This window comes from Acanthochromis polyacanthus, chromosome 2, assembly GCF_021347895.1.
Source record: "Acanthochromis polyacanthus isolate Apoly-LR-REF ecotype Palm Island chromosome 2, KAUST_Apoly_ChrSc, whole genome shotgun sequence".
NCBI classification, from domain to species: Eukaryota; Metazoa; Chordata; class Actinopteri; family Pomacentridae; genus Acanthochromis; species Acanthochromis polyacanthus.
In genome coordinates this window covers 39,920,096-39,946,744 of record NC_067114.1, presented here as the reverse complement: position 1 = coordinate 39,946,744, position 26,649 = coordinate 39,920,096, and the positions used below count along the sequence as shown (strand labels likewise).

Genomic DNA, 26,649 nt, shown 5'->3' with positions numbered 1-26,649 from the left:
ATGGGTAAGAAAACTTCTCCTCACTTCATTTCAGCAGCTTTAATCAAACATGTGTTGCTGTGTTTCCTCCTACTTTTGTTTTTTCTGCATCTTAGACCCAGAGGATGTTCTGAGTGTCAGCATCCCTCTGGAGGAACCACAGCGTCCTCTGCTGGGAGGAGCAATCGTTCTACCGTGTTACTTTCAGGTGTGTAATTACAAACTTTAGCTCACTTTAAACATGACTGCTGTGTGTCTGTTCAAAACAATGGAAATGGGGCAGCAAGGGTGCCAGAAAATAATAGGCTAAACATGTAGAGAATGAAGTCAAATTTCAAAACTCTACAAAAAAATTTGAATTCAAAAATGGTGAAAATAAGGATTTTTCACTGTACAGTAAGGATATATTAAGTGGATACAGTAAAACTATAATTTTATAGTCAAAAATACAGAATATGTGGAAATTATTTACAGTTTTGGCTTGTTTTTCTTTACAGTGAACCTGAAAATAATCCATGTTTTTTCTGTGATCTTACTAGATATTATCTGTAATTTACTACCGCCTAACTAATGAACATCTGTGAAATAATAATTAACAAAACTTTGCACCTTTTGCAATATGCATACATTTTCTTTCAAATAACAGCAAATATCTGCAAAATAGGGATTCTTTTGCTCATTTAAATACAGCAAAAAGAGTGTCAAAGGCTGTAATAGAGCATATTACCATTTGTAAAATTACTTTTTTTTACTTTTTTAAGAGAATATTATTTGCTGTTTGGCTTGTTTTTTTTTATAGTTTATCTTCTGTGATTTTACAGGTTATTTTCTATTATGTAACAACAGAAAACTAAAAAATTGGTAAATGATAAATATATATTTTTAATCCAACAAAAATTACTAAGATAAAAACATTTAGTGTACATTAAATAAGTTAAACTTTGCAGTCTCCATTGGGGATTAGGTGTAACATTTCAAAGATGGCACGGACTGCAAAGAGCGTCAGTTTATTGACTCATATCATATCATCTTGAATTTATATTGTGAAAAGTAAAATTTGAGTTGCTTTAGCTTTTTCTAGGGCTTTGTGTCTGCATGAGTCATTTCACTTTAATTTAGGAAAACCATGAAACAAAGCTGGTAGTAAATGACGTTCTTTCCTCTGTAGGACCACATAGTTCCAGACCCTGGAGCTCCAACCATCGCTCCTCTATCTCATCGCATCAAATGGAGCCACGTCACCAAGGAAAAGGCCACGACCGTCCTCGTGGCCTTGGAAGGGGAGGTGCTTATCGGCGACAACTACGTGGACAGAGTTCACCTGCTGGGATACCCCAACACCCCGACCGACGCCAGCATCAAGATATTTGAGCTGAGATCCAGTGACACCGGAGTTTATCGCTGTGAGGTTCAACATGGCATTGAAGACAACCACGACATCGTCCATGTGCAGGTTCAAGGTGTGTAGATGAACCATACTGGATTCAACAGTAAACGCTTATGCAAATCCAGATAAAAAAATTTTACTATTAAGAAGTTCAGAGTGTATTTTTTGTAACTTTGCGATTTGACTGTTAAACTCTTGGATTCACTGAAGTTCTTGTTTATCTCGGTAGGTATTGTGTTCCACTACCGGGCCATTATGGGTCGCTACACTTTGACTTTTGAGAAGGCGAAGGCAGCTTGTGCTCAGAACAACGCGGTCGTGGCTTCACCTGAACAGCTCCAAGCAGCCTATGATGATGGTTTCCACCAGTGTGATGCTGGCTGGCTCTCTGATGAAACAGCCAGGTTGGTTCGTCATGTTAACTTTTACCGACTAAATGTCAGTTTAGTTGGAAAAATACCAGTGGTAGTTAGTTAAAAAGTGCTAAGCTTTGGCACATCCATTCTCCAAAAATGGTGCTTCTGAAGAAACTTCTGTGCAGGTCTTGGTACTAACCATTAAAGTTCAAGACACCTTAGAACAGTCTTCAAGTTCCTGCAGTGGAAAATGACCTTATAGCTGGTTGACTGAAAAGGAGCGACAGTTGGAAAGCAATGACAAAGTGACATGGATGTTGTGATTTTAAACATTTTTGTGATGCATTGCAAACAAAACGAAAACCAATAAACAAAACAGGAAGGACACAAAACCAGCACAAGATTTGTTTCCCTCAAAACGTAGCTGAAGAGGACATATTGAAGACAGACAGTGTTCCATTTTAACAGTAAATCTGATTTTTATGCGACTAAAGGTATCCAATCCGTGATCCTCGTATGAACTGCTACGGTGACAAAGAACAACTTCCTGGTGTCAGATCTTATGGCATCAGAGACGTCAATGAGACCTATGACGTTTACTGTTTCGCTGAGAAGATGACAGGTACACTGCTGTAAACATTGCAATATTTTTATGTACTTTAAGCTCATTATTTTGTTATTTTACTCTGTAATCATAATGAACTCATCTGATCTGAAACAGGCAAAGTTTTCCACACTACTGCTGCTGAGAAGTTCACCTTCTCTGAGGCAGCGGCGGCTTGTTTGAATAAGGGAGCTCAGCTGGCCACCACCGGTCAGCTGTACCTGGCCTGGCAGGGAGGGATGGACGTCTGCAGCGCCGGCTGGTTGGGAGACAGAAGCGTCCGATATCCCATCAACATCCGTCGGCCACAGTGTGGAAGAGGCATGCTGGGGGTCCGAACAGTTTACCTCTACTCCAACCAGACAGGATTCCCTCTTCCTGAGTCCCGCTACGATGCCTTTTGCTACACCGGTAGGCCTCATGTAGACAACAGATAGAGATACTGAAGGCAGATATAAGCTGTTTTTCACAGGTCAGAGAGTCTTACATCCAGTAGTATTTGGAGAGTGTCACAATGTTTATGATTTTACCTTTGTGCATCACTACAGTTGATTTGAACTGAAACATCAAAGATGTGATAGAGGTAACAATTTTTTGTTTTGTTTTCAAGGGTTGTAACAAGTATAGCACATTAAATGTGAGAGTAAATCTCAGAGTCTCTCCATTTCCACAGGCTCAAAAGTAATCTGACAGGTTCATGGTCAAACTTATTGTCACTGTTGTTAAAAGTTTAATGCTGCACAACTGATAGGACCAGTGGCAGCTGGTGGTAAAATTTGTTGGGTGGGCTAACAAATGCATAATACCGATTGAATAGTTAACATCACCTATGATACACACAGTTACATCAATTACAGGGACACTATACTTTAGTGCTCTACATCAACACTCTTTTTTTCTCTCTCTCTCTCACACACACACACACACACACACACACACACACACACACACACACACACACACACACACACACACACACACAGATACACATGCCACATTAGTTGTCTCATCAGCTTGCACAGCCACAAATGCCGTCTGCGATATTTCAGTCAGTCACTTTTTGTTCATAAACAGCTAACATACAATCAAGCAACTCGTTTTGGCTAGTCTTGGACGTGTACTTTGCAACTTGTGTGTTTGACAGGTGATCTGCTAACTGGCTGTCTAAAAAAGAAAATTGGTCAACCAGGTCCAGAAATACGCTGCATTGGGTTGAAGTGGGGGATTCGTCGGACCCCCGTAAAGCTAGCTCGTGTGCTCCACAAAATTTAATACAGTCCACAATCCTTGATAGTGAATGTCTAATTTTTTTCACCAGCTCGTTGTACCTCTGTACAGCGATGCGGTGGCCCTCATTCAGCTGACAGGCGATGTTAACTTTTCCTAACATGGACAGCTTGATGCTGTTTCTGATGTGACTTGTGCTGCATTCATGTTTTCTAATTTTGTCCGACAAATGTTTCAAATCCACAATTCCTTGTTCAGTCCATGCGGTATCTCCAAAAAGTAAGCATGGGAAACAGAAAAGTGAATTCTTAGCTATATTTGCCGTTAGCCAGTCCTTTCTGTCAAACCAAGAAACGCAAAACTTACGATTTTGTCGTTTGTCCCGTTGAGTTATTTGTACATCGTCTGGCCGATGTGATCCCAGTCTCTTAACCTCCAGCTTTTCCTCCAAAGACATTGAGGAAAATGGACAAGAAAGCAAATAATCCACCTCGTTCATGCTAACGCCCTACATAGCTTAACTTTTTCTCCCTCCTTCCTAACTCTGGCACAAATGGCAGCACCCAGCACCGCTGTGTTAACTCGCTGTTATTGGTCAAAAGTCAGTGGCCTGTGGGCTGACTGAAGTTAGGCTAAATGATCAGTAAATCACGGGGGAGTGAAATGACACCTGTCAATCACTTACAAGAATGAAATGAATGAAAGCGGACTGTATCTGCTGGGGCTGTAAAAAATAAGCCCATTTAGAGATATTCTATGTTTTTCTTTTGACTGATGGGTGCTGTTGCTACCAGGGCCGGACTGGGAAAGAAATTCAGGCCGGGAGATTTCCAATCAGTCAGGCCACTTCTGCCACCGCAAGGGTTGTGTCACGTGGGATAATGCACCAAAATTTTGTTTTTTTTCCTTCCAAAAATATGCCTTTTACAGTTATAGCAATTACAACACTACTAAACAGACAGTAAGTCTATTAAACACAACCATAACGACAGCTCCATACAGTCCAGTACTTTTCTCTTCTGTAATCTCTTCACTACCCTCACCAATTTTTCCAATGTTTCCTTTTCCTATTATTTATATAACATGTGGAATTAAAAAATATATATTATTTTGTCAGTAAATCATTTAGATGTCAGCTGGTCATAGCTAATAGTATATCATTTTATACCTGAAAATTGTAAGTCAACTGCCTATCCTACCTGAAGAGGGGGTCTCAAACGTTTTCAGGATTCCTGCAACCCACCTGACACCTGTGGAGCTTACTTGGGCCAGACAACTGACAAAATGAAATAAAGTTTTCTAATATAGCCAAGCAAATCAATAATATACCAATCAATTTTTATTATATTTTGGCCTTTGAAGTCTGATGATGCATTTGTGAGAAGAACAGACCGTTTGTAAACTTACTTGAAGTAGCAGCATCATTTATTTTCAACTGTACACTGCTGGACCTGGGCGGGGGTTGATGAAACGTGTGTTATTTTATAACACTTTGCCCCTTCCTCCTCGAGCAACCTTTTTTTCTTCTCCATCTCCCTCTCATGTCCACCTTTTCTCTTCGTCTTTTCTCGTTTTTTGCCACCAGCTTTCTCAGGGTGCTCCATAATCTTCGCTCATTCCACTCTCTGTCCTCACTCTCATATCACCGCTCTGCAGTGCATTATTCCCCGTTCTCGCTATGAAGGGGCGGGCCATAAAGCAACTAACCAATCATGGCACGTTTCTTCTAAAAAATGTCACTTTGACCAATCCCTATCCTTCTGATTTAGAGCTCAGAGCACTTGCTTTGTGTGAGTGACAGGAGGGTGGGCGTGTACTCTGTAAGGCTTCTAGCGCTGCTCTCTCTGGCCTGTCTGCCAAAAAGCCGATCAACTTTTTTTCATTGGCCTGCCAGTCCATGGCTGGCCTGTCCAGGCAGGCCAATAAGGAGGCAGGCCACCGGGAAAAGTCCCGCCTCTCCCGATTGCCAGTCGGGCCTGGTTGCTACCTTTGGTTTCATCTAAACAATCTGTTGTAAGGTATTTTAAAAATAATTTTCTCATCTTTTTTGTGTTTGCTTGGGAGGGCTTAGCCCTGTTAAACCATTTATACCAGCCATCCCTGGATAGGACAGCACTATAGACAGAGGTCAATAATGATCTGAAACATCCTGCAAAGAGAACACAAGGAGGAGAAATGGTCGTTCACTTTACTTCAACACAACTCAACGGCTTTTCACCAACTGAAGATAAAACTGTGCAAACTGCAGTAACAGAACATTCAAAGGGATAAAAAAAAAACACAATATCTTTGAATTGTATCTGTTTAAATTTGAATATAATCTAGTTTCTTTACTCATCTGTGACAGTAAACCGTATATCTTTGGGTTGTGGATAAAACAGGACATTTGAGGACATCATCTTGGACTTTGGGAAACACTGATTGATTTTCACTATTTTATAGAATAAAAAAACTAATAGATCAATTGAAAAAATATTCAATTGATTAATCAACAATGAAAGTAATCTTTAGTTGCATCTGTAGCCATGAAATAGTTCTAAAACTGCTGCTTTTCAGAAAGAATCAGGGACTGGATCTTGCTGTATTTTGCTAATAACTGAGACTTTTGAAAAGTCTAACAGCATCTCTTCTTCTGCAGGCTCTCCTGATGAGGAAGGTTCAGGCATCATCGAGGAGGGAAGCGGCGTGCTGAGTGTTACCACGGTGACACGAAGCCCTGAGGTGTTTTTTGTGAGGACGACCACAGAGAGCGAGGCGGTTGGGGAGGTGGAGACTCGACAGCCCACCAATGTGGACTTCATCTACACTCAGAGCCCCATCGAGAGCCCCATTGAGAGCCACACAGAGACCTCCACCATGACCCCAACCGAGATTCCAACAGCGAGTCCCACCGAGACCCCAACAGAAAGCCCCACCAAGACCCCAACACAGGCCCCAACTGAGGGTCCCACCAAGACCCCAACCGAGGCCCCAACTGAGAGCCTTACCGAGACCCCAACCAAGGCCCCAACCGAGAGCCCTACTAAACTACCACTGCCTCAGCCGCCCAACATCACTGACCACATCGAGGCCGTCACCGCCCAGCCAGACGTAGGCAGGGAGTCCAGCAAAGGTTTTGAGATGCCTCCAACTGGTCAGTAACAGAAGAGAACATCACACATAAATCCTGGAGAGAGTCCTTATCAGTAAAATGTTGTTCCACCGCACCTTAACTTCTCAATTCTCTGTCCAGGTGTGGTCTTCCATTATCGTCCAGGCGTTGGCCGCTACGTCTTCACTTTTGTTGAGGCCCAGTTGGCCTGTCTGAGCATCGGAGGCTCCATCGCTACTCCACAGCAGCTTCAGGCAGCATATGAGGCTGGATTCCACCAGTGTGATGCAGGCTGGCTACTTGACCAGACTGTGAGGTAGAGCTGAAATTGTATTCTCAGAGCAAGTAGAGATCTGAAACAGGATCTGCTAAATGATGAGTGTGCCGTTGTCCAGGTATCCCGTTGTCTTCCCAAGAGATGGATGTGCAGGAAATCTGGGATTTGAACCTGGAGTTCGGTCCTACGGTCTGAGACCTGCAGATGAGAAATATGATGTGTACTGCTACACTGAGGGGCTCAAAGGTGATAAAAGTCTACACTCAATATTCTACCAAAAATTACCATAGAACAAGCCTAACTAACAACAGCACTTACAGAAAAGAGTGGCCAGATGTAGCCAAAAATTGAGGTTTCAAACAAAAACCAAATGCCATAACTAAACATTATGACAAAGGTTATTTCCTTTTGTTTTACTAATGTTTTGTACTGGTCTTGTCCACAGGAGAAGTTTTCCATGTGAGGTCCGCTGAGGGTTTCACCTACGATGAAGCTGCTTCCAGCTGTCAGGAGCAGAATGCTGTGCTGGCCTCCACTGGAGATCTCTACGCCGCCTGGAAAATGGGTTTCGATAAGTGTCGTGCCGGCTGGCTGGTGGATCGCAGCGTCCGTTATCCCGTCAACAACCCCCATCCTCAGTGTGGAGCAGGAAAAGCAGGAGTACGCACAGTTTACGTTCACCCCAACCAGACTGGCTATCCTGAGCCTGATGCCAAATTTGATGCATATTGTTTCAAAGGTAAACGCTGCTTACATGTTTCAATCTAACCAGCTTATTGTGGATGTTATTAATCATGTGATTCATTCATCATTTTCTCTTTGTCTAATATTTGCAGCGAACATTCAACTTATTGCAAATGAAACTGGACTGAACGTCACAGATATCCAGGAGGCTCTCGTAAACCTGACATCCATTAGTGATTTGTTAAGGCCTGGTAAGTTCTAACCTGGACACATCCTCATTTATATTTATTCAGTAGTGTTGTGGCAATATCAAAATGATGTAATATCTGCCTAAATATATTGATGCTGAAATGATACCACAACAAAACATTAAAATGTCAACTAAAGTATTGCAATAATGAATGACAGAAACATGAAACTTAGTCAGGTTCTGGCAGATGTGAAAAGAACCCATAAAACAACAAAACTGAACTATTGTACCAGAGTATGTTCATATATTTTTATATCCAAGCAAAAGTTGAGGAACTACTTTAGGATCCACTATTTGCAGGTTCACATTTCTCCACCTCTACATGTCCCACTACTGCTTGATAAAGGTTAAATCCTTTGCAGAAAAAAGTGCAGCTGTACTTCAGTACACATTTTGATAATCTGCTGTCACTCTCTCTGCAGGAATTCAGTTGATCATTTCATGGTTTTGCATTTTGAGTTAATGAACCCAGTTGTATGCTGCGTTTCCATGTAGAGATGTTTGTCAAATCAAGCAGGTATCACTGTTGACAACTGTCTCGACAAACTTGTCACAAAATAAATCATTTGTTTGACTTACATTTGAAGGAAAGATATAATTATGTTATCTGTCACATTCACTAACCTGTCGCTTTTTGTAAAAGTTGGCATGTCAGTTGGAGCAGTGCTACGCTGAGTTCAACATGTTGGCTCCTTTGGTCTAGGTTTGAAACCTCTTTTACATTCGGATATTGTCATAGGTTCACCCTGACTGTCAGCTTTAAGCGAAATCATGCCATATTTTGCTTTGTGTTAACACTCCATGGACGCCAACTTACAATGTTGCATATCCAGAGAATTTACAAGAACTGTCATTCTTTAAGATACTGATACCAATAAAATGATAGCATTAAAAAGAATAGTCATAACACTTTTACTGACAGGGTATTGTAATGTTTTTCTAGCCTGCAACACTAACTCTAAAACTCTAAAACTTTTATCTTTGTCTCTTCTTTCGCAGATCCCTCCATCGCTCCTCCCATCCCTGCGGAGGCTTCAGATTCTGGGTCTGGATCAGCAGACAACTCAGGGTCTGCAGTGAATGGTGCCTCTGGAGATCAGTCTGGTTCTGGAGGTCAGTCTGGTTCTGGAGATCTGTCTACCTCTGGAGATGGTGTTGCTTCTGGAGCTGGGTCTGGCTCTGGAGACCTGTCTGGTTCTGGACAACTGTCCAGTTCTGGAGACGGGGTCTTCTCTGGAGATCAGTCTGGTTCTGGAGATCTGTCTACCTCTGGAGATGGTGTTGCTTCCGGAGCTGGGTCTGGCTCTGGAGACCTATCTGGTTCAGGACAACTGTCTAGTTCTGGAGACAAGGTCTTCTCTGGAGATCAGTCCGGTTCTGGAGATCAGTCTGGCTCTGGAGATGGAGTTATCTCTGGAGTTGAATCTGGCTCTGGAGACCTTTCTGGTTCTGGAGATCAGGTGACCTCTGGATTTGACTCTGCTTCTGGAGGCTTGTCTGGGTCTGGAGACCTGGCTGGCAGTGGAAGTGGAGAATCAGGTCTCGGCAGTGCAGATGTTTCTGGATCAGGCCTCAGTGGAGAAGGATCCGGCATTTCTGTGGTTTTCTCAGGAACTGACAGCATTGTCTCGGCAGAGGGCTCAGCTTCAGGAGGACTCCAAGAAGCCGCCGAGGGAAGCACCGGGATCCTCATCTTCTCTTTACCTGATTCAGGCTCTGGAGAGCTCAGTGGTAGCGGGGATCTGTCCTCGTCTGGCTCTGGTTCGGGTTTCGGCTCTGAGGAAAGTGGACTATCCTCTGACATGTCGTCTGGTTTCACCACCAGCCAGGACTTTTCTGGGTTTAGCGGTTTCCCGTCAGGGTTTGCTTCAGGAAGTGGTAGTGGACAGTCAGGAGACCTTTCAGGAAGTGGAGAGGCTCCAGTTTTCCTGATAGACGATGAACTGATTGAGGCGTCCACAGCTATTGCCCACAAGGAGCATGAGCTGGGTGGAGGCCGTCTGGCGTTCAGTGGTTCTGGAGATTTTTCAGGATCAGGGGTTGCCAGTGGTGACCTCAGTGGCTCTGGTTTTGGAAGTGGCACTGAATTCCTCTCTGGTGTAACCTTAATGGGGTCAGGCTTTACTGAACTCATGGGGTCGTCCTCTGGACAACAGGAGGCCTCTGGGTTTTTACTCTACAGCTCCGGAGAGGGTAGTGGTGAACATTTGTCCGGATTCGGAAGTTTAACGTTTTTTTCTGGGTCTGGATCGGGAATGTCTGGCTCAGGAATGTCTGGATCCGAGTCCTCTGCAAGCGGAGATGAAGGCAGTGTTACCTTCCTGACTCGAGATATTATGACGAAAACAGTCGGAGACACAATGCCCTTTATGGAGCTCGGACAGGGGCTGGTAGAGTACCTCGGAGAAGGAAGCGGCAGCGGTAGTGGCAGCGGCAGCGGCAGCGGCAGCGGCAGAGGATTTTACTCTGGTAGTGGAGACTCCAGCACCATGTTTTCAGGAGCTGCTTCTGGAGATCAGGTGGTGGTGCCTTCTCCGTCCAGTGAACCAACACCAACAGAAAACATCACAGAACCAGAGGAGGCCTTTAATCGGACTGAACTTCCACAGACTCCAGGTGACATCTACGTGACCATCAGTCCTGCTCTTATCCCTGCTGGACTGGCGGCTCCTCCTGTTTCACCAACCCCATCCTCCGTACAGTCACCAGGCATTACAGAAGGTAGGTAAACCTCTTTATATATAGGATAAACATGTATTTTATGTTATGGATTGTCAGACAATATGACATCTTTAAGAATTTGTTGTCCTGTCAAGAAACAAGTAACTTTTGGAGGCAAAAAACAAGTTCCAATAGGTTTACAAAAGCTGTCGATATGGTCAAGGTTAGGGTCAGAGAATTTATTATATGTTACTCTGCAACTTTAGGCCAAAAGATGATATGATTAGTTGCAATAAACAATGAATCAATGCGAAGAGCATCTCAGTGCCCAAAGACTACTATGCAACATCCAAATTTAATTCCACCAGAAGACATATGTTGCATGTTATGACCATGTTATGATGCAAATGTTCGATAATGGAAACATAAAAAACAACAAATATTTCTAAATCTACTAAGAGTGGTTGTTTGTTGGACAAAAGAAACAAATTTGATTAATCAATTGACTGAGAAAAAAAAATACAAAACTCACCAACAAATGAAAGTAAAAAATTTAGCTGCTTTCCTGTTTTAACCCAGTTACTTTCAAATTAAACACATGACTTGGCAATTACCTGCACACTGGCTCCAGATTTTAAATTAATACAGATTATATCTCACTACAGCCACGTATAAATGGGGACACAAGTGACTTGAACTTATTATTTACCGTATTGATTTTTGTTTAAACACTGTAGAGCATTGAGAGGAAGTTGTCTTTTACAATTACACCCTGATTGCAATGCATAAAACAATAAATGCACACATAAGTTAGCATATAGATCAACAAGCTGGCAAAGGACAGCAACAAAATCTGGTGTGACGGAGAAATGCTTTTTGACAATACAAATAAATTATAACACAACTTTAGAAATAATGTGCCAGAAGACGCACAACAAACACCAGCAAAACAAAACAAAAAATACTTATTGTGATTTTAAGCAGAAAACAGTGAATTACAGAGTAAACATGTACTACTGAAGCCACAACTTCAAGGTCAGGAAAGTAACAGTTGATACACAATCATTCCATTTCTTCATGAAATTGTAAAGCAACGCATATTGAGAATGTCATTCCTTATGTGTGAATCATTTACCTATTTCTAAAACAGGTGTCAACCTTTGCGAACCCAACCCTTGTGGGAACACTACATGCACAGTGGAGGATGGAGTTGCTGTCTGCGATGGTGAGTCCAGCAAATGGCGTCCTTTTGTTTTGCTTTTCCCCCTTTCTTCTCTGATTGCAATTTAATGCAGTATTATGTGACAATATCCTGGTTTACAGACTTTCCCTGTGATGCTTTTCAATTTATGTTTGTTGTTTGCATGTTTTATATTGTTGATTTACAGTCTGTTAGTTAACCCTCTGAATCCCCAAACCCACCCGGGAGTTTGAAAGGCATGGTTTGTTAAAAGAATAAAAGGGCAAAATTACACCATTTTTTCAGTCAAAATCTGCAAAAAACAGGAATAATCATTGGATTTTCTGCACTCTGACAAATCAAGCATAATATGCAGTTCTATGGGGAAAAAGAACCACATTTAAACTTAAAATCACAATGTTTCATTGAAATTGATTGATTTCTGCATGACTAGGATAAAATGTCACCAAAATTAAACCATTTGCACCAGATTATGTAAAGACAACAAATTCTGCGATCCCTCGAGCAACAACAAGCCATGATTCACTTAGCTGCAACCAAAAGTCAATTCTGTGGCTTTTCGGTTGCACTGCAGGCTGTGTTCCCAAAGAGCAGAGAGGAGACAAATATGAAAACAAATTAGAGACACAGAGAGCCAAAAAAACCATGCACACAAAAGCACTTGATCAATAAAATAAACGCAGCATGCCCTGAAATATAGAGAGGGGCAAGTTGTCAGCAATACATTTAGCATGGTGAAATACCTTTGTATTAGCATGTGGCAACACATTTTTTTTAAAGTGTTGCTTTTTCTTTATTTTTCCTGTTATATCTTTAGAGAATATATTGCATTATAAGTGTCATGCTGTTTCCATAGAGGTGCAGAACTTTGTTTTGCAGTGAAAAATGAGCCCACGGTCAAAAAAAATGTGACAGGAGCAAAGAAACACCCAGATTCTGGTTGGGGTTCAGAGGGTTAATCAGCTTGTTACCTGATGTTATATTTTCAGAAAAGAATTTAACTGATTATATTCACTGTCTTTATGAATCAGACGTATTGCACTTATGAAAATCTCTTTTCTCTCTCTGCTGTTTTGTCCTGGTTTGTTTTGCATCATGTTTTTGCTTTGTTTTGTGTTCGTTTTTGTCATTTTGCCTGCATCTGGCTCTTGGTCTTTGGTGTTTTTGTGGCAGATTTGAATGTTATGTTGTTTGTCGAATGTGCACCAGCTCTGCTCTGAGGATCCATCGCCTCCATGTTAATCTCAAAGGGTCTTCAGCCTATGTGTTGTTTTTGGTGTGCTGTGCCGACACGCCGCCTCCGCTCAGCTGTGGAGACATATGTGCTTCATATGTGAGCTGTCATCCTGCTCTAGTCTAAATGCTGACCTTTTGCTGCAACTGAGCATGGATCCAAACATAAACTTACTGATAATAGTACAATTATTGGTGTTTTCTGTGCAAAAATAACCAAATTTGGTGAGTATTTCAGTATATCCTTTTTTGATGACTTGGAAGATCTCAGATAATAAGTGTAGTTGAGGTGCAGTGAGTCTATGTTGGATCAGAAGTTGCAGGAGTTGCAGAATTGTTCACTAACACTCCTGAGGTGTGATAGTTCTGCTATCACAGCTTGTCCTCCCTCACCCTGCTGGCCTCCTCACTCCTTACCCCTCGCTCAAACAGTAGTGTCACCCCCCTTTTTTGCAGAGGTAGAAGTGTGCGATCCCAACCCTTGTGCCAATGGAGCTACCTGTGTGGAGAGCGCAGACTCTTTCAAATGCTTATGCCTGCCGAGCTACGGAGGGAAACGCTGTGAGATCGGTACGAGATCAGCTTCAGCTCATAATTACTAACAACAGCCTCAAAAACAACTCGAGGGAGATGCCAAACTCCACCAACAGATGCATCGATGCTCGCTGTGACTCTGTGAAAATACAAAGTCATGGAAGATGCATGAAATGCATCTGTGAACCTGCTTCCCTGTAGCGAAAGGTATCTAAAGGGTCAGTTCACTCAAATTACAAAAACAAATTCAGGAAATGCAGGAATGATTCAGTGTTTTACTGCTAAAACACTGAACACTGGAACCTTTGTTAACCTTTTTCTTGAACAGTATCTGAAGCTGAAGTGATGTGAAAGGTGCAGGTTTATGGAGTTGTGATTTTCTTTCTTTGCAAAATCAAAAACACAACAGCATAAATATAAGGAGAAAAGCTCTGTGGTTGACTGCTTAAATAAAAGTTGCAAGCATTAGGATTCCTGGAAAATTCCATTCAAACTACAGTAGCATCAGTTTAGAATCACTCATCATGTCTTCTTATTGATGCAGTAGTTTTGAGTTTGTTCAGATATAATAAAGTGAATACTTTGTTATATCTGAACAAAATATAACTTTATTATGTCTGAACAAAAGAACTCAAAACTACTGCAGTAGCATCACATTAAAGTCCAATAGGCTACATATTAAAAAGTAAATGGATTATTTTGTGCAATTTCTGGTATATTTGTAGCCTTTTAACCTTGTTAGCAAAGTTACTATTATTTATAGTGCACATCTAATTCAACATATGTTGACAAAAACTTCTTTCAAGTACAGAAATAAGATCAACATTTGAAATTTACATATTAACTTTGAAACTCTTCCTTCATTAAAAAAAAAAAAAATTGAACTAGTAAAGCATTCAGAGAGCACAGTGCTCTGCCAAGGCTGTTCATTAGCCCATATGGCATTGTTAGAACTGCAGCATGCAGAAATCTGTATCAAATATGTGGATCCAGACTACAAGCCACATCACTGCCAAAATTTGATCAGTTGGTCCTTGTGTCATTTCTGACCTTCGCTGAAAATTTCAACGAAATCCGTTTTTGAGTAATGTTGCTAACAGATAAACAAATGGACAGACAAACCAACGGCAATCATCACATAACTTTGACATGTTCCTCGGCGGAGTAATAAGAGAAGCATTTCATCTTGACCTGCCCGATCCGTCTTCTAAGGTTGAAGAGAGGAGGTACATGATTGTACAAGATGTACAGAACTTCCTGATACAGATGAGTTGCTTGAATAATTACTTCTTCTCTCAGCAACATCTATAATGATGCATGCAGTATTTCAAAATTAGACCATGTATTAGAGTGTTAATTGCTCTTGGAATTCTTTCTGTTTGTCCTCTCTAGTCTTTTTCCTTTTCTGCAGCTTCATAAGGCAAATTCCTAAAGTCTACTCATAGTGATCTAAAATTAGCTTTGCACAGGACAAAATAGTCTAAACTCAATGTTCCATAACAAGCTCAAGGCTTTCAGCTGCTTCCCACCATCTCACCTTCATCATCAAACTGAGCTTCAGCGGGTTCAGTTTGTGATTTTAAGTACTGAATGTCTAATTTTAAAGATGATCTTTGGCACCAGATGTGAGAAATGTCCTCTGGTTGTTCTGCTTTGATGAGCTTTGGCTGTTTTCCATTAGATGCTGGGACCAGTTACCGATGAAGGATGTTATCTCTTTCTAGTTTCTACAGTTTTCTACAGTTTTTTCATCTAACATCTACTGCAGGTCTTCATGGGTGCAAAATGTTGGTGTGTGGAGGATCATACCAAATTCAATATGCATGAATATTTAAAAAAAAAAAAAAAAAAATTAGACATCATCCAAAAGAGAGTAGAGCCAGGAGAGTTCACTCACATATACCCATGAATTGTTCAGTCAGATTCTAAAAGTAGAACAGAGGGAAAAGACCAACACAAGGAGCTGCTTTTAAATGTACAGGGTGACACAAAAAAACGGGAACTTTTTAACAATCCAGTAAAACCAAGAGTGATGGAAGGAAAATATTGTATTCATAGTAACTGAAACCTTAAAACATGCCATTTAAGAAACAATGATGGAATTTTCATTTTTTAAAAATTACTTCCTGTAGATGGCATCCTCCTGTACAAATGCATTCTTGAAATCTGCTGTTGAGATTCCTCACTGACCACTGCAACATCTCAGCTTGGACACTGTGAATTTCATCCTGAATTCTCTGTTTTAACTCATCCAGAGTTCTTGGTCCAGTCGTGTACACTTTACTCTGAGATAGCCCCACGTAGATTTCAAGAATGCATTCGTACAGGAGGACGCCATCTACAGGAAGCAATTTTTAAAAAATGAAAATTCCATCATTGTTTCTTAAATGGCATGTTTTAAGGTTTCAATTACTATGAATAAAATACTTTTCTTCCGTCACTCTTGGTTTTATTGGATTGTTAAAAAGTTCCCATTTTTTTGTGTCACCCTGTACTAGTAATGTACAAACAAAGAGTTTAAAGACATTTCATATTATTGCAAAGTACTTTACAGGGGGTCTGCGGATTATGATGTCCTCAACCTACGGTGTTTCGTTGTTGCGTCGGCTACGTTTACGGGCGGGTCCTCAGTTTACAACGTAGGGTTTCATCGTTACATTGGAACTGGCTACGTTCAACTAGGTGGTGAGTGGAGTGGACAAATACACGTGCTGCTATGTTTACATTCGCCAGTTGTACGCCAGTAAAGTAATTGGTATTCATGACTTTTCCAAAGAACTGAGCGATATTGTGATGCAGGTAACGGCTTTGTTTACATTTTCTTTGGAGTTTTGACCTATGGCTAAAATCGGCTTATGCCGGCCTGGAGGAATGGAACTCTAACGTGAGTCGAGGACCCCCTGTATATATTGGTAAAAAGCTAATTTAAAGAAATAATTCAAAGTCCTATTTTCAGCTCAGCAATAAAACATTCTGCAGTCAACTGGATCCCAAAAATATACTCAAAAACACAGAAATCTTTATAAATCGTAAAATACTGAAATCCTATAGTGAGAACATAACATTAAAGGTTTGAATTGTCCGATTTCTGTTGATGTTAAAACCCTTGCTAGATATCCTGCCAGTCCACTTACATCAAATTCTGCTTTTCTAGAACAAAGTCTGGAAAAAGCAGGCCGCACTGCACAACAAACCATCAAGATACAGAATTACCTCAAGTGTTGACTTTTTAATTGAATAATTTAGAACCGACAGGAAGGCAAATCTGCATTTCAGCACACAAGCAAATCTGTGAGACAAAAAGCCAAACATAAAACTGCTTCTGAAGAAGATAATGCAGTTCCTACAAAAGCCACCCAAGAAACACTACTAAAGCAAATCATTCCTCTCCTTCCCCTGTCCAGTCTGCTGGCCTTGGACAGGAGTTTGTGATTTATGGTGGAGTTCTGCTTCAAAGAGAAATGTTCTGAACAGACAAATTAAACATCCTCAAAAAAAGAGATGAGTTTGTTCTAGATAGACAAGCAGTAAGTTCCCGAGAGAGTTCTATTGGATCTTGTTATCAGTGCAGAAGTAGATGTTCTGTTCTGTGTAGGAGGTTTTTCACCCCTCGGGTTTTATGCTGAACGGTGCAGCTGAAGGCTAATTAGAGAATCTTGAGAGTTTTGTGTTTATTTGTACAAAAAATGTCAATGTCTGTGCTCAGGACATGCCATGAAAGGTATGCTGTTCTCAGTTGATTTCTTAAATATAAAAACAAGGGGTAAGTAGAGAAACATGTGAGCTTTTTGTAATTTGTCTGAACTGACCCTTAAATGAAATAATCAAGGTGGAGCAAAAGAATGAATGAAGCCCTTGAATGTTACAGTAAAAGGAAAAAAAAGGGCATTTGGCTGAACTCTGTCTACTGAAGAGGAGTTTTAAGAGTAATTTTCCATTTTTCTGAATTGTAGGATGAAACACTGTCCATTATCAAAACACTACATGGTTTGTGAACAACATAAAGAGAAGAAAATAGGATCTTCTCTTCACCAGATGATGTATTTTAGGATGTTTTAGTGTCTGAGTCCTGAAAACATACGCTTAGAAAGCCTGACATTGATGTAAATGAGCTCTTTTACACTGTTGACTGTTGGTGTTGCGGCTGCAGAGGAGCTGCAGTGTGAAGACGGCTGGACTCAGTTTCAGGGAAGCTGCTACCTTCACTTCACTGACAGAGAGACGTGGTTGGATGCTGAGCAGCGCTGCAGAGACCTGAACGCTCACCTGGTCAGCATCGTCACACCCGAGGAGCAGGACTTTGTCAACTGTGAGTGTTTCAGTGTGCCATCAGTGTGACTGTGCAGAGAGAAAATGGAAAACAGCATCCTCTCAACTGGTTTTGTTTTCACAGCTAATGCTCAGGACTACCAGTGGATCGGACTGAATGACAAGACAGTAGAAAATGACTTCAGGTGGACAGACGGGACTCCGATGGTGAGAAACTGTTTTATGACATAGGATAGTTTTTTGTACTCTTTAGGGTATCAATCAATTCGTGAATGGGCAGAATTGGACCGCAATGACCACAAAACTGGTCCAAATACATAAAAAATGACCACAAAGACATGAAAAATGATAAAAACAACTAAAAACAGATGCAAACCGCAAAGCCTGCAAAGTCACAAACATCAACCAATCAATCAAAATGTATTTATAGAGCACTTTAAAACAACATAAAAGAAGACCAAAGTGCTTTCCAACAGCATGGTAAAACAAAACCATATACAGTGAACCCTCGTTTATCGCAGAGGTTACGTTCCAAAAAGGACCCGCGATAGGCGAAATCTGTGAAGTAGTCAGCTTTATTTTTTTACAGTTATTATACAATACTGCACTTGGGGGTGCGCTGCAGCTGCAGCCAGGTGGACGCCGCGGCGGTACTCTTGCCTCAGAGAGCGGGCCGGCTGAATCAATTGGAGGGGTCGGGGGTGGGGAAGGCTCGCGCTGGCCCTCTTCTCCTGGGGAGGGCGGCTGCGGTGGCCAGAGACGGCGGGGGAAAAGAATAAAAGGCTGCTCCGTCGGCTCCGTCTTTCAGGGTGTCTCACTACATGGAGACCAAGGAGAGAAATGATCCAGCGCTCCACAGCAGGCAGCACTGGTCTGTGTGGCAGAGGAGACCAGGCGCGGAGACTGTTCACGTTGGTCAGTCCCTTAGCCAATCAGGATGCAGAACACACAAAAAAGCATAAAAAAACTGCACTAAAAAAATCCGTGAAACAGCGAAGCCGTGAAAAGTGAACCGCGTTATAGCAAGGGTTCACTGTAACCATAAAAAACCATGAAACCATAGAAAAGATAAAAGCAAAATGCAGCACAGATGAATCAGGAACATTTAAATGAGGCATTTTGGGCAACATTAGAATACACAAATTTATGTGTGTGACTGTGTGTGTGTGTGTGTGTGTGTGTGTGTGTGTGTGTGTGTGTGTGTGTGTGTGTGTGTGTGTGTGTGTGTGTGTGTGTGTGTGTGTGTGTGTGTGTAAACCCGGTCTCACGGGGATTCGTGAAACTGTCACGTAAGTTTTAGTTTCGGTTTCGTGCGCACCAACACGATTTCGTCATGTTTTTCGTGCCGCTCACCACAAAATGTTTTTCGCTGTGGTAATCACATCTGAAAGTGGTTTATACCGGCGGATTCATGACGATCTAAGCTGTCCATCGGCGTATACTGCTTGTGTGATCGCGTTTGCGGCCGCCGGCCGCCGGACATTCTTGAAATTCCTATGCAAATTGGTAAGTGTACCACCGGCTTATGGTTAGGTTATGGTTAGGTTATGGTTAGGGTTATGGTTAGGGTTATGGTTAGGGTTATGTTTAGGGACGATGTCATGCAAAATATAGCGTTGGATTCGCCACGGTTTTACATTAAAAATATAATATACACATTCTTTTGAAATACGTTCTGAGTGGCACGAAAAGTCCGCCGTTTAAAATACATTGGTGCGCATTTCGTGGTGAGCGGCACGAAAAACATGACGAAATCGTGTTGGTACGCACGAAACCGAAACTAAAACTTACGTGACAGTTTCACGAATCCCCGTGAGATCGGGCTCGTGTGTGTGTGTGTGTGTGTGTGTGTGTGTGTGTGTGTGTGTGTGTGTGTGTGTGTGTGTGTGTGTGTGTGTGTGTGTGTGTGTAAAAATTCTCTGTGCTTGCTTTGTGATAAAGGGGATCTTTGTAAACCTGAAAAAAATGTAGGGAAAAAGAGAAAACATAGACTGGAATCCACAAAGGGACACACGTCTTCTATTAATTAGGTAAACAATAAACTAACAGACGACCTGTCCAGGGTGTTCCCTGCCTTCGCCCAAGTCAGCTGGGATAGGCTCCAGCACCCCCCGCGACCCTAGTGAGGATATAGAGAATGGATGGATGGATAAACTAATAGACATGAAGACACAGAAAACAGCTACAAAGATGAGAAAAAAACAAACAAAAATGGTCACACAGCAACTACAGAGAGACATAAAAGCCTTTTATTTCACCACAAAGGGATTCAAGACAACAGGGACTCACAAACCTGCCATAATGTCATACAAACGAAGCACAAAGAGATAGGAAATGAGCAAAAACACACAAAACAGACACTAAAGCCACATGGCCACTAGATGCGTTTTTCCCGCATGAAAGCGCATCTGAAAATCACACGTGTGATGGGCGGTCACTAGCGGGCCACAACATTGTCACATGACAGCAAACCTAGTGAAAAACGCTTCTAGTGGATGTGTACTTTTAGAGGCGGAAAACAGTTGCAAAACGCAACAAATATACACAAAGACCAAATAACATAAAGGGATGTAAAACAGCAAAACATATACATGAAATGCAAAAAAGACATGCAAAAGAGACACAAACAGACAGAAAACAATCACAAAGACACACAGAACATGCTTTAAGACAAGTAAAAGGACACAAAGGGCTGTTAAACAATAACAAACAGTCCAGAAAGTCTAAATTTTTACTACAAAGGGATGCAAAACAACCACAAAGAATTACAAAGTAACCAATAATGTGCAAATCATAGTCATACAGACACCTAACATGATCAGTTAGACCCACAAAATAACACAAAGGGATGCAAAACAACCACCAAAAGGTGCAGAATGCCGACAAAGATGCACAATACTATAAAAAAAGACACACAAACGTGCAAAATGTGCACAAAATCCTGACCCTTTACCTTTCTGGTTATTTTCTGTGTTAGATTCAGCAGAAAGTCAGTCTAGGTGTCAGTTTGTCTTAGAAATCAGCTGCAAAAACAAAGATTCACTGCGTCTCAGTGGGAAGCACTTATAACTAAACTAACTTTATTATTAATAATCCTTCAGATACTGAGGGCACTTTCTAATTTACATTTAACTTCCTCGTAGATCAACAGTGAAGTTCAGCGTGTATGAAAAGGCTTTTTGTGGTTCTGCAGAGTCTGTTTGTGTGTTTCTGGCAGCTTTTTGCACTTAATGATAAGAGTTTGTGGAAGAAGGTGAGAACATGAATTAAATTTCTCGCCAAAGCAAGCATCAAACCAGTGCACATGAACACATCCTCAGCTGCAGCACAAGTGGATTTATTTAAAGACATAAAAAAACAGGTGCAATAGCAAAAATCTGGCTTCATAAGCAGGATGGAAAACAGCTTGTTCAGCTTCAGAGGAGAGCAGTTTCAGTTACACAACCAGGGATTTTTTGTAGTGCTGTGCATCGTTTGGCTTTCAGCTTTAAATATGAATGAAACTGGTTACATTTTAAGATATTTAGCCCTTCATTGTGTGCCAAACCAGTAAAATCACAGCATACTAACCTTTAAGTAACAACAACTCCACATTTTCCCCTTTGCTTTAGTGCAAAATAGTGCATTCTGAAACTTATCTCTTTACAAGACATTAATGAACAACATGGAGTTTTTTTTTTAAAGAAATATAAGTGGAATTTCAACAACATTATGCCTCAGTTTATCATTTACACCTTACAATTTACAGATCATCACAGTGTGTCTGTAAATTTAAAATAGCAGTGACTTTTATTGAAATTTGCAATTAAGGTCTTCTCTGTATGTTTAACACCTCTGTTTTTAGTTGATTAAAGATCTACTGTGGCTGTGGAGGCTGTTAAACAGACACAGAAACAGACAAAATGATTAGTAACATGAAGCAAAGCAACATAAACGACACTGCAGCTCAATAAGTACTCTGTCCAGATCCCCAGCTACTTGCTCTACAGTTTTCCTGCTCAAATACAAGTTTTTCTTTCTTCCTTTTCTTCAGGAATATGACAACTGGAGGCCAAACCAGCCGGACAACTACTTTAACTCCGGAGAGGACTGTGTGGTGATGATCTGGCATGAGAACGGCCAGTGGAACGACGTCCCCTGTAACTACCACCTTCCATTCACCTGCAAGAAGAGCCCAGGTAAACCGGTTTATACCTCACATCCTCAGCAACACCAGAAGAAAAACATTCTAAAAACCAGCAGCAGACACAGTTCTGACCAGCATCACCTTGTTAAAGTGACTGTATTTCCTTCTAACACTTCCAGCAGACGTGTTTGTCTTCACCTGATGAATTTAAGTCAAACATTCAGCCTCTTTTAAAGTCTGGTTTCCAATAACTCCCGAGGAAAATATTTGTCTCTTAAACTGCTAAATGTTTGATTTTCTTGCGACTAAAATTTGTTCATTTTGATGTGAGGAAGGCAGTTTCAGTTGTGGTATTGCATGACAACTAACCACAGCTTCTTCAAACCTTGTTCACAAAGCCGTCAGATTTGATATTCATATAAACAACACTGACTAATGTAGGTTTGATTGGCATTACAGACTTCAACTGGAACATTTCTGAAGAAATTCTGAGTGTGTAATGCAGCTTTTGCCAATTATCCATCCTCTATACACCGCTTTATCCTCACTGGAGTCGCGGGGGATGCTGGAGTCTATCCCAGCTGACTCGGGCGAATGCAGGGGACACCCTGGACAGGTTGCCAGTCTGTCACAGGGCTACATATACAGACAAACAATCACACTCGCATTCACACCTACGGGCAATTTAGAGTCATCAATTAACCTCAGCATATTTTTGGACTGTGGGAGGAAGCCGGAGTACCCGGAGAAAACCCACGCATGCACAGGGAGAACATGCAAACTCCATGCAGAAAGATCCCAGGCTCACCCCGGGATTTGAACCAGAGATCTTCTTGCTGCAAGGCAAAAGTGCTAACCACTACCCCACTGAGCAGCCCTTTTACCAATTATGTTCTGCTATAATTATACTTAATTTATAATGTATATATGCATATTTTATTTAAAAAAGCAAGCATGTTTCACAACCCTTGATCAGTACATTTTAACATCTTTGAACTTTTACTTTGAAAGTCTATCAATCAGCCAATCAGATGTGAGTCACTGGTTAGTTGCAGTGAGCAGAGCAGGCAGACTGAAGATTAGACCCTCAAACAAACAGTCATAGCTCAAAAACTAGAAGTCGTATTGAAAGAGTTCTTTCACTGTGTAAAGCACAATCTTATTCTGAACAAGCTGATGTATTTTTTTTTATGTCTGTACCGAGTTTTATACAGATTTAGTGGCAGATTAGAGAGACTCAACATTTCTGATTTTCACACAAAATTTTGGTGTTCCGACATAATGGGAGTCAATGAGAGTTTTATTCAGCACACTAAGAGGTGATATATATATATAAAAAAACATAAATCCTGTGGTAAAAGTCACACTGGGTGAAAGAAGACGAAAATACCTTCTTTTTTAGGTATGAATTGGTCATGGGGAGGAGAAATTGTGAGAACGAGACGAAAAATGCAGGATTTTCTAAAAAAAAATCATAAACTTAAACTGCTGCTGCATAAAAACCGTAAAAGATATCAAAACACAGATTTAGATGAATAACATTCAAAGCCTTGTGATGTGTTTAAATGTTGAATGAAGTTTCTACTGTAAAATATGTCAGAGCTACAAGGTTCTAAAGATGGCTGGGTTTAGCAGTTGTCCGGCTGACTTCCCATCCATCCATTCATTTCAATGGGTGGTTTTAGGCCTTTTTTTTTACATTTTTGTAAAAAACCATATGATTGCTACCAAAAGTCACAACACACCATTCCTGATTGAGCTGCCCGTTTTTTTTGTTTGTTTGTTTGTTTTTTTGCTGTTATGGGAATATATATTTTCTTTTTTTTTTTTAATAAATCTTTTTATTTGAGTTTGGAGCTGCCCGTTTTAATACAAAATTTATATGGGTTTTCTCAAGTTATGTGCAAAAAATCGTGTTATCGTGTATATGGATCAGCCTGGGGCATAACAATAAATGTTCTTCAGCGCTCATTCATTGGTATGCTTAATAATCTCATCCAGTCTCCACAGACAGATGAATGTCTATTTACTGAAAATACTCAGTGCAAGTGGACCCATGGTTTAATTTGATGTCCTGTGTCTTCCTGTTCTGTCCTCAGCATCTTGTGGAGCCCCTCCAGAAGTGGAAAATGCTCGAATGTTTGGTAAGAAGAAGCTGGTTTATCCCGTCAACGCCATCATACGCTACCAGTGTAACCCAGGCTTCAGACAGCGTTATCTGCCGGTGGTTCGCTGTCGAGCAGACGGACTGTGGGAGAAACCTCAGGTGGAATGTACTGATGGTGAGTAGCAGTCGTTACGAACACCATGTATGCTGACGACTGAGTTACTTTTTATCATCATATTGACTCCTTTTCGTTGTGTTTTGCAGTGAAATCCAGAAAAAGAATAAAGCCTGCAGCAAGCATCACTAAGCAGTAAAATAAAAGGAATTTACTGTTTGAAAAGGACATTCATAGCACTCAGAAATCCATTTTCTATATTAGTGATTTGCTGGAAGGCCCGTCTGAAGGGTGCTACGTCATGTGATCTTTGTTCTTCCTGTCCCCTGAACCTCCTAATATATTTTAAATATATATAATAATTTTATTGCTCTGAGTTTGTCTTGTGTGTTGTAATGTGTATTTTGTTTGGTGAAATCATTGCTGGGACTCTTTGTTTTACATTTGTAACGTCTGTCTGGTTCGCTGGAGTCGATGGATGCTGGTGGAAAACTGGTTCATGCAGTCCGGAACCCAACAGTCATGAGTTTGCTGTTTCTTTCTTTTTGGGGGATTAAAGATCCTCCTCTGGCAAAGTTAAAGGGAAAATGCCTCTTTGGAAGTTCACGTCAATCATCCGGGCTCCCTCCAATGTTTTCTGTCCTTTCTGCTGGTTTCTGCTCTGTCAGAGCAGTTGAAGGATTCATTTTCCTCCTTTAGAAGAAGCACTTTGCTGCCATTTGTTCCTGTATTGCATGAAAACTGGAAGTCCAACACAGGAAACTTGGTGTAACTTTCTGCAGGATTATTTGTAGCTTTTCGGGGGCCCAATTTGCAATTAATACACTAAGATATATCAAATCTGCATCACATTCCATATCAGAGAGACCAAATGCTGCAGTTTGGACATAAGAAATCTTTATTTTTTATTAATTTAAGGGACTAGTGCTGCATTATTGTTGGAAAAAAGTAACATTGTGAGATCTACTTTGTGATCTGTATTGCGAGATGAATAAACAACAACAATTTTCACTAGAATTGTGAATTAATTACAGACAGAATTAATTATTGCACACGGATTGGAGTGATTTTGAAGGTAAAAAATATACACTACCATTCAAAAGTTTGTTATCACTCAGAAATGCCCTTATTTTTGAAAGAAAAGCAGTTATTTTTTTCAATGAAGATAACATTAAATGAATCATAAATCCAGTCTAGACATTGTTAATGTGCTAAATGACTATTCTATCTGGAAACAGCTGATTTTTAATGGAATATCTCCATAGGGGTATAGAGGAACATTTCCAGCAACCATCACTCCTGTGTTCTAATGCTACATTGTGTTAGCTAATGGTGCTGAAAGGCTCATTGATGATTAGAAAACCCTTGCGCAGTTATGTTAGCACATGAATAAAAGTGTGAATTTTTACGGAAAATATGAAATTGTCTGAGTGACCCCAAACTTTTAAACGGTAGTGTACGTATTTCTTAAAAAAAAAAAGAAAAAAAAAGATTAAAACAGGCTATTTATTTATTTTTAGACCAGTTTTGGAAACTGGAGTTTAATTTCCCTTTACATAAAATACATTTTTGTTTCTCGAATAGTGGCAAATGACAGGAAAAAGCAAGAATTTCTGTCCAGTAAGGAAACACTGACTCATTTCTTTTACTGTGATGTATAGTCGTCCCACAAAATGCCCATAATGAACACATTGATTTATGTAGTAAACAAAAAGTGCTTAATTTTAGTTAACAGGGTATCTTTGTTGTAAGTTAACTGGTGGAATTTTTTTTTTGGCCTTTTAAGTATTTGTTTGAGACCGAGGAAGCAATAATAAACTGAAAAACAACCTCATTCAACTGCTGTAGTAACCCATATTATGGCAAAAACTGCTCAGAAATGTTGCTTTTTTGTACTTCTTTGTTTACTACATAAATTCACATGTGTTATTTTATCATTTTCATGTCTTCTGTTTTGTTTTACACAGTAGGAAAGTGTAAAAGTCAGGAAATGTCTTGTACTGTGAACATTCTATGCATCTAAATGACTCCATAGCTCTAAGGTGGTTGTTTCTGGTTTGCTAAATGGTTAAAATCGATCCCCTCAATGAGCAGAAAGAGGAAAAGATGATGAAGAGGTTATTTTAAGTGAAACTAGAACACTGTTGTGAGAATGAAACCTTTTCTGGACTGAGTCAGTGATTCTTCACCAGGTACTGTTCTGTTCTCTGGACCCCAGCAGCATCAGCAACACACTCCTACTGACTTCCTGTTTCATATTTAGATGATAACAATAATAATAAATTTGTTGTTTTCTGTGATCAGTCGCTGATCGTCGTCCACTGGAGCTGTGCAGTGCGGAGTTCATCTGTGGACGAAGCTCAGCGACTCTGTTTCGTGTTTCAGAAGAAATAACTTTGCCGTAAACATCACAGTTTTTTTTTTTGTTTGATTTTTATTTGTTTCTCTGACTTTGACTGCTTCCATTTGTGCACTTGTTTAATGTCATTGTTACTGTATGTGGGGGCTGTGCCTCTCTCAGACATGATGTCACCTGCTGCATAATAAA

At 40.6% G+C, this 26,649-nt stretch overlaps 1 protein-coding gene across 1 annotated transcript; it reads left to right on the top strand.

Moving 5' to 3' along the window:
• LOC110953409 (aggrecan core protein-like) lies at positions 1–26,649 on the top strand. Its single transcript, XM_022197392.2, has 19 exons — positions 1–4; positions 96–187; positions 1,148–1,439; positions 1,596–1,770; positions 2,217–2,344; positions 2,444–2,737; positions 6,192–6,686; positions 6,786–6,960; positions 7,040–7,167; positions 7,367–7,660; positions 7,758–7,856; positions 8,855–10,576; positions 11,667–11,759; positions 13,407–13,520; positions 17,635–17,793; positions 17,878–17,960; positions 21,787–21,931; positions 23,979–24,161; positions 24,251–26,649. The coding sequence occupies exons 1-19, from the start codon at positions 1–3 to the stop codon at positions 24,298–24,300; spliced, it is 4,725 nt and encodes a 1,574-aa protein (XP_022053084.2). The 3' UTR covers positions 24,301–26,649.

Coding starts and splice junctions, on each gene's coding strand:
- LOC110953409 (XM_022197392.2), top strand. Junction 1,440..1,595: donor CGTCCATGTGCAGGTTCAAG/GTGTGTAGATGA, acceptor TTATCTCGGTAG/GTATTGTGTTCCACTACCGG. Junction 17,961..21,786: donor GGACAGACGGGACTCCGATG/GTGAGAAACTGT, acceptor CCTTTTCTTCAG/GAATATGACAACTGGAGGCC.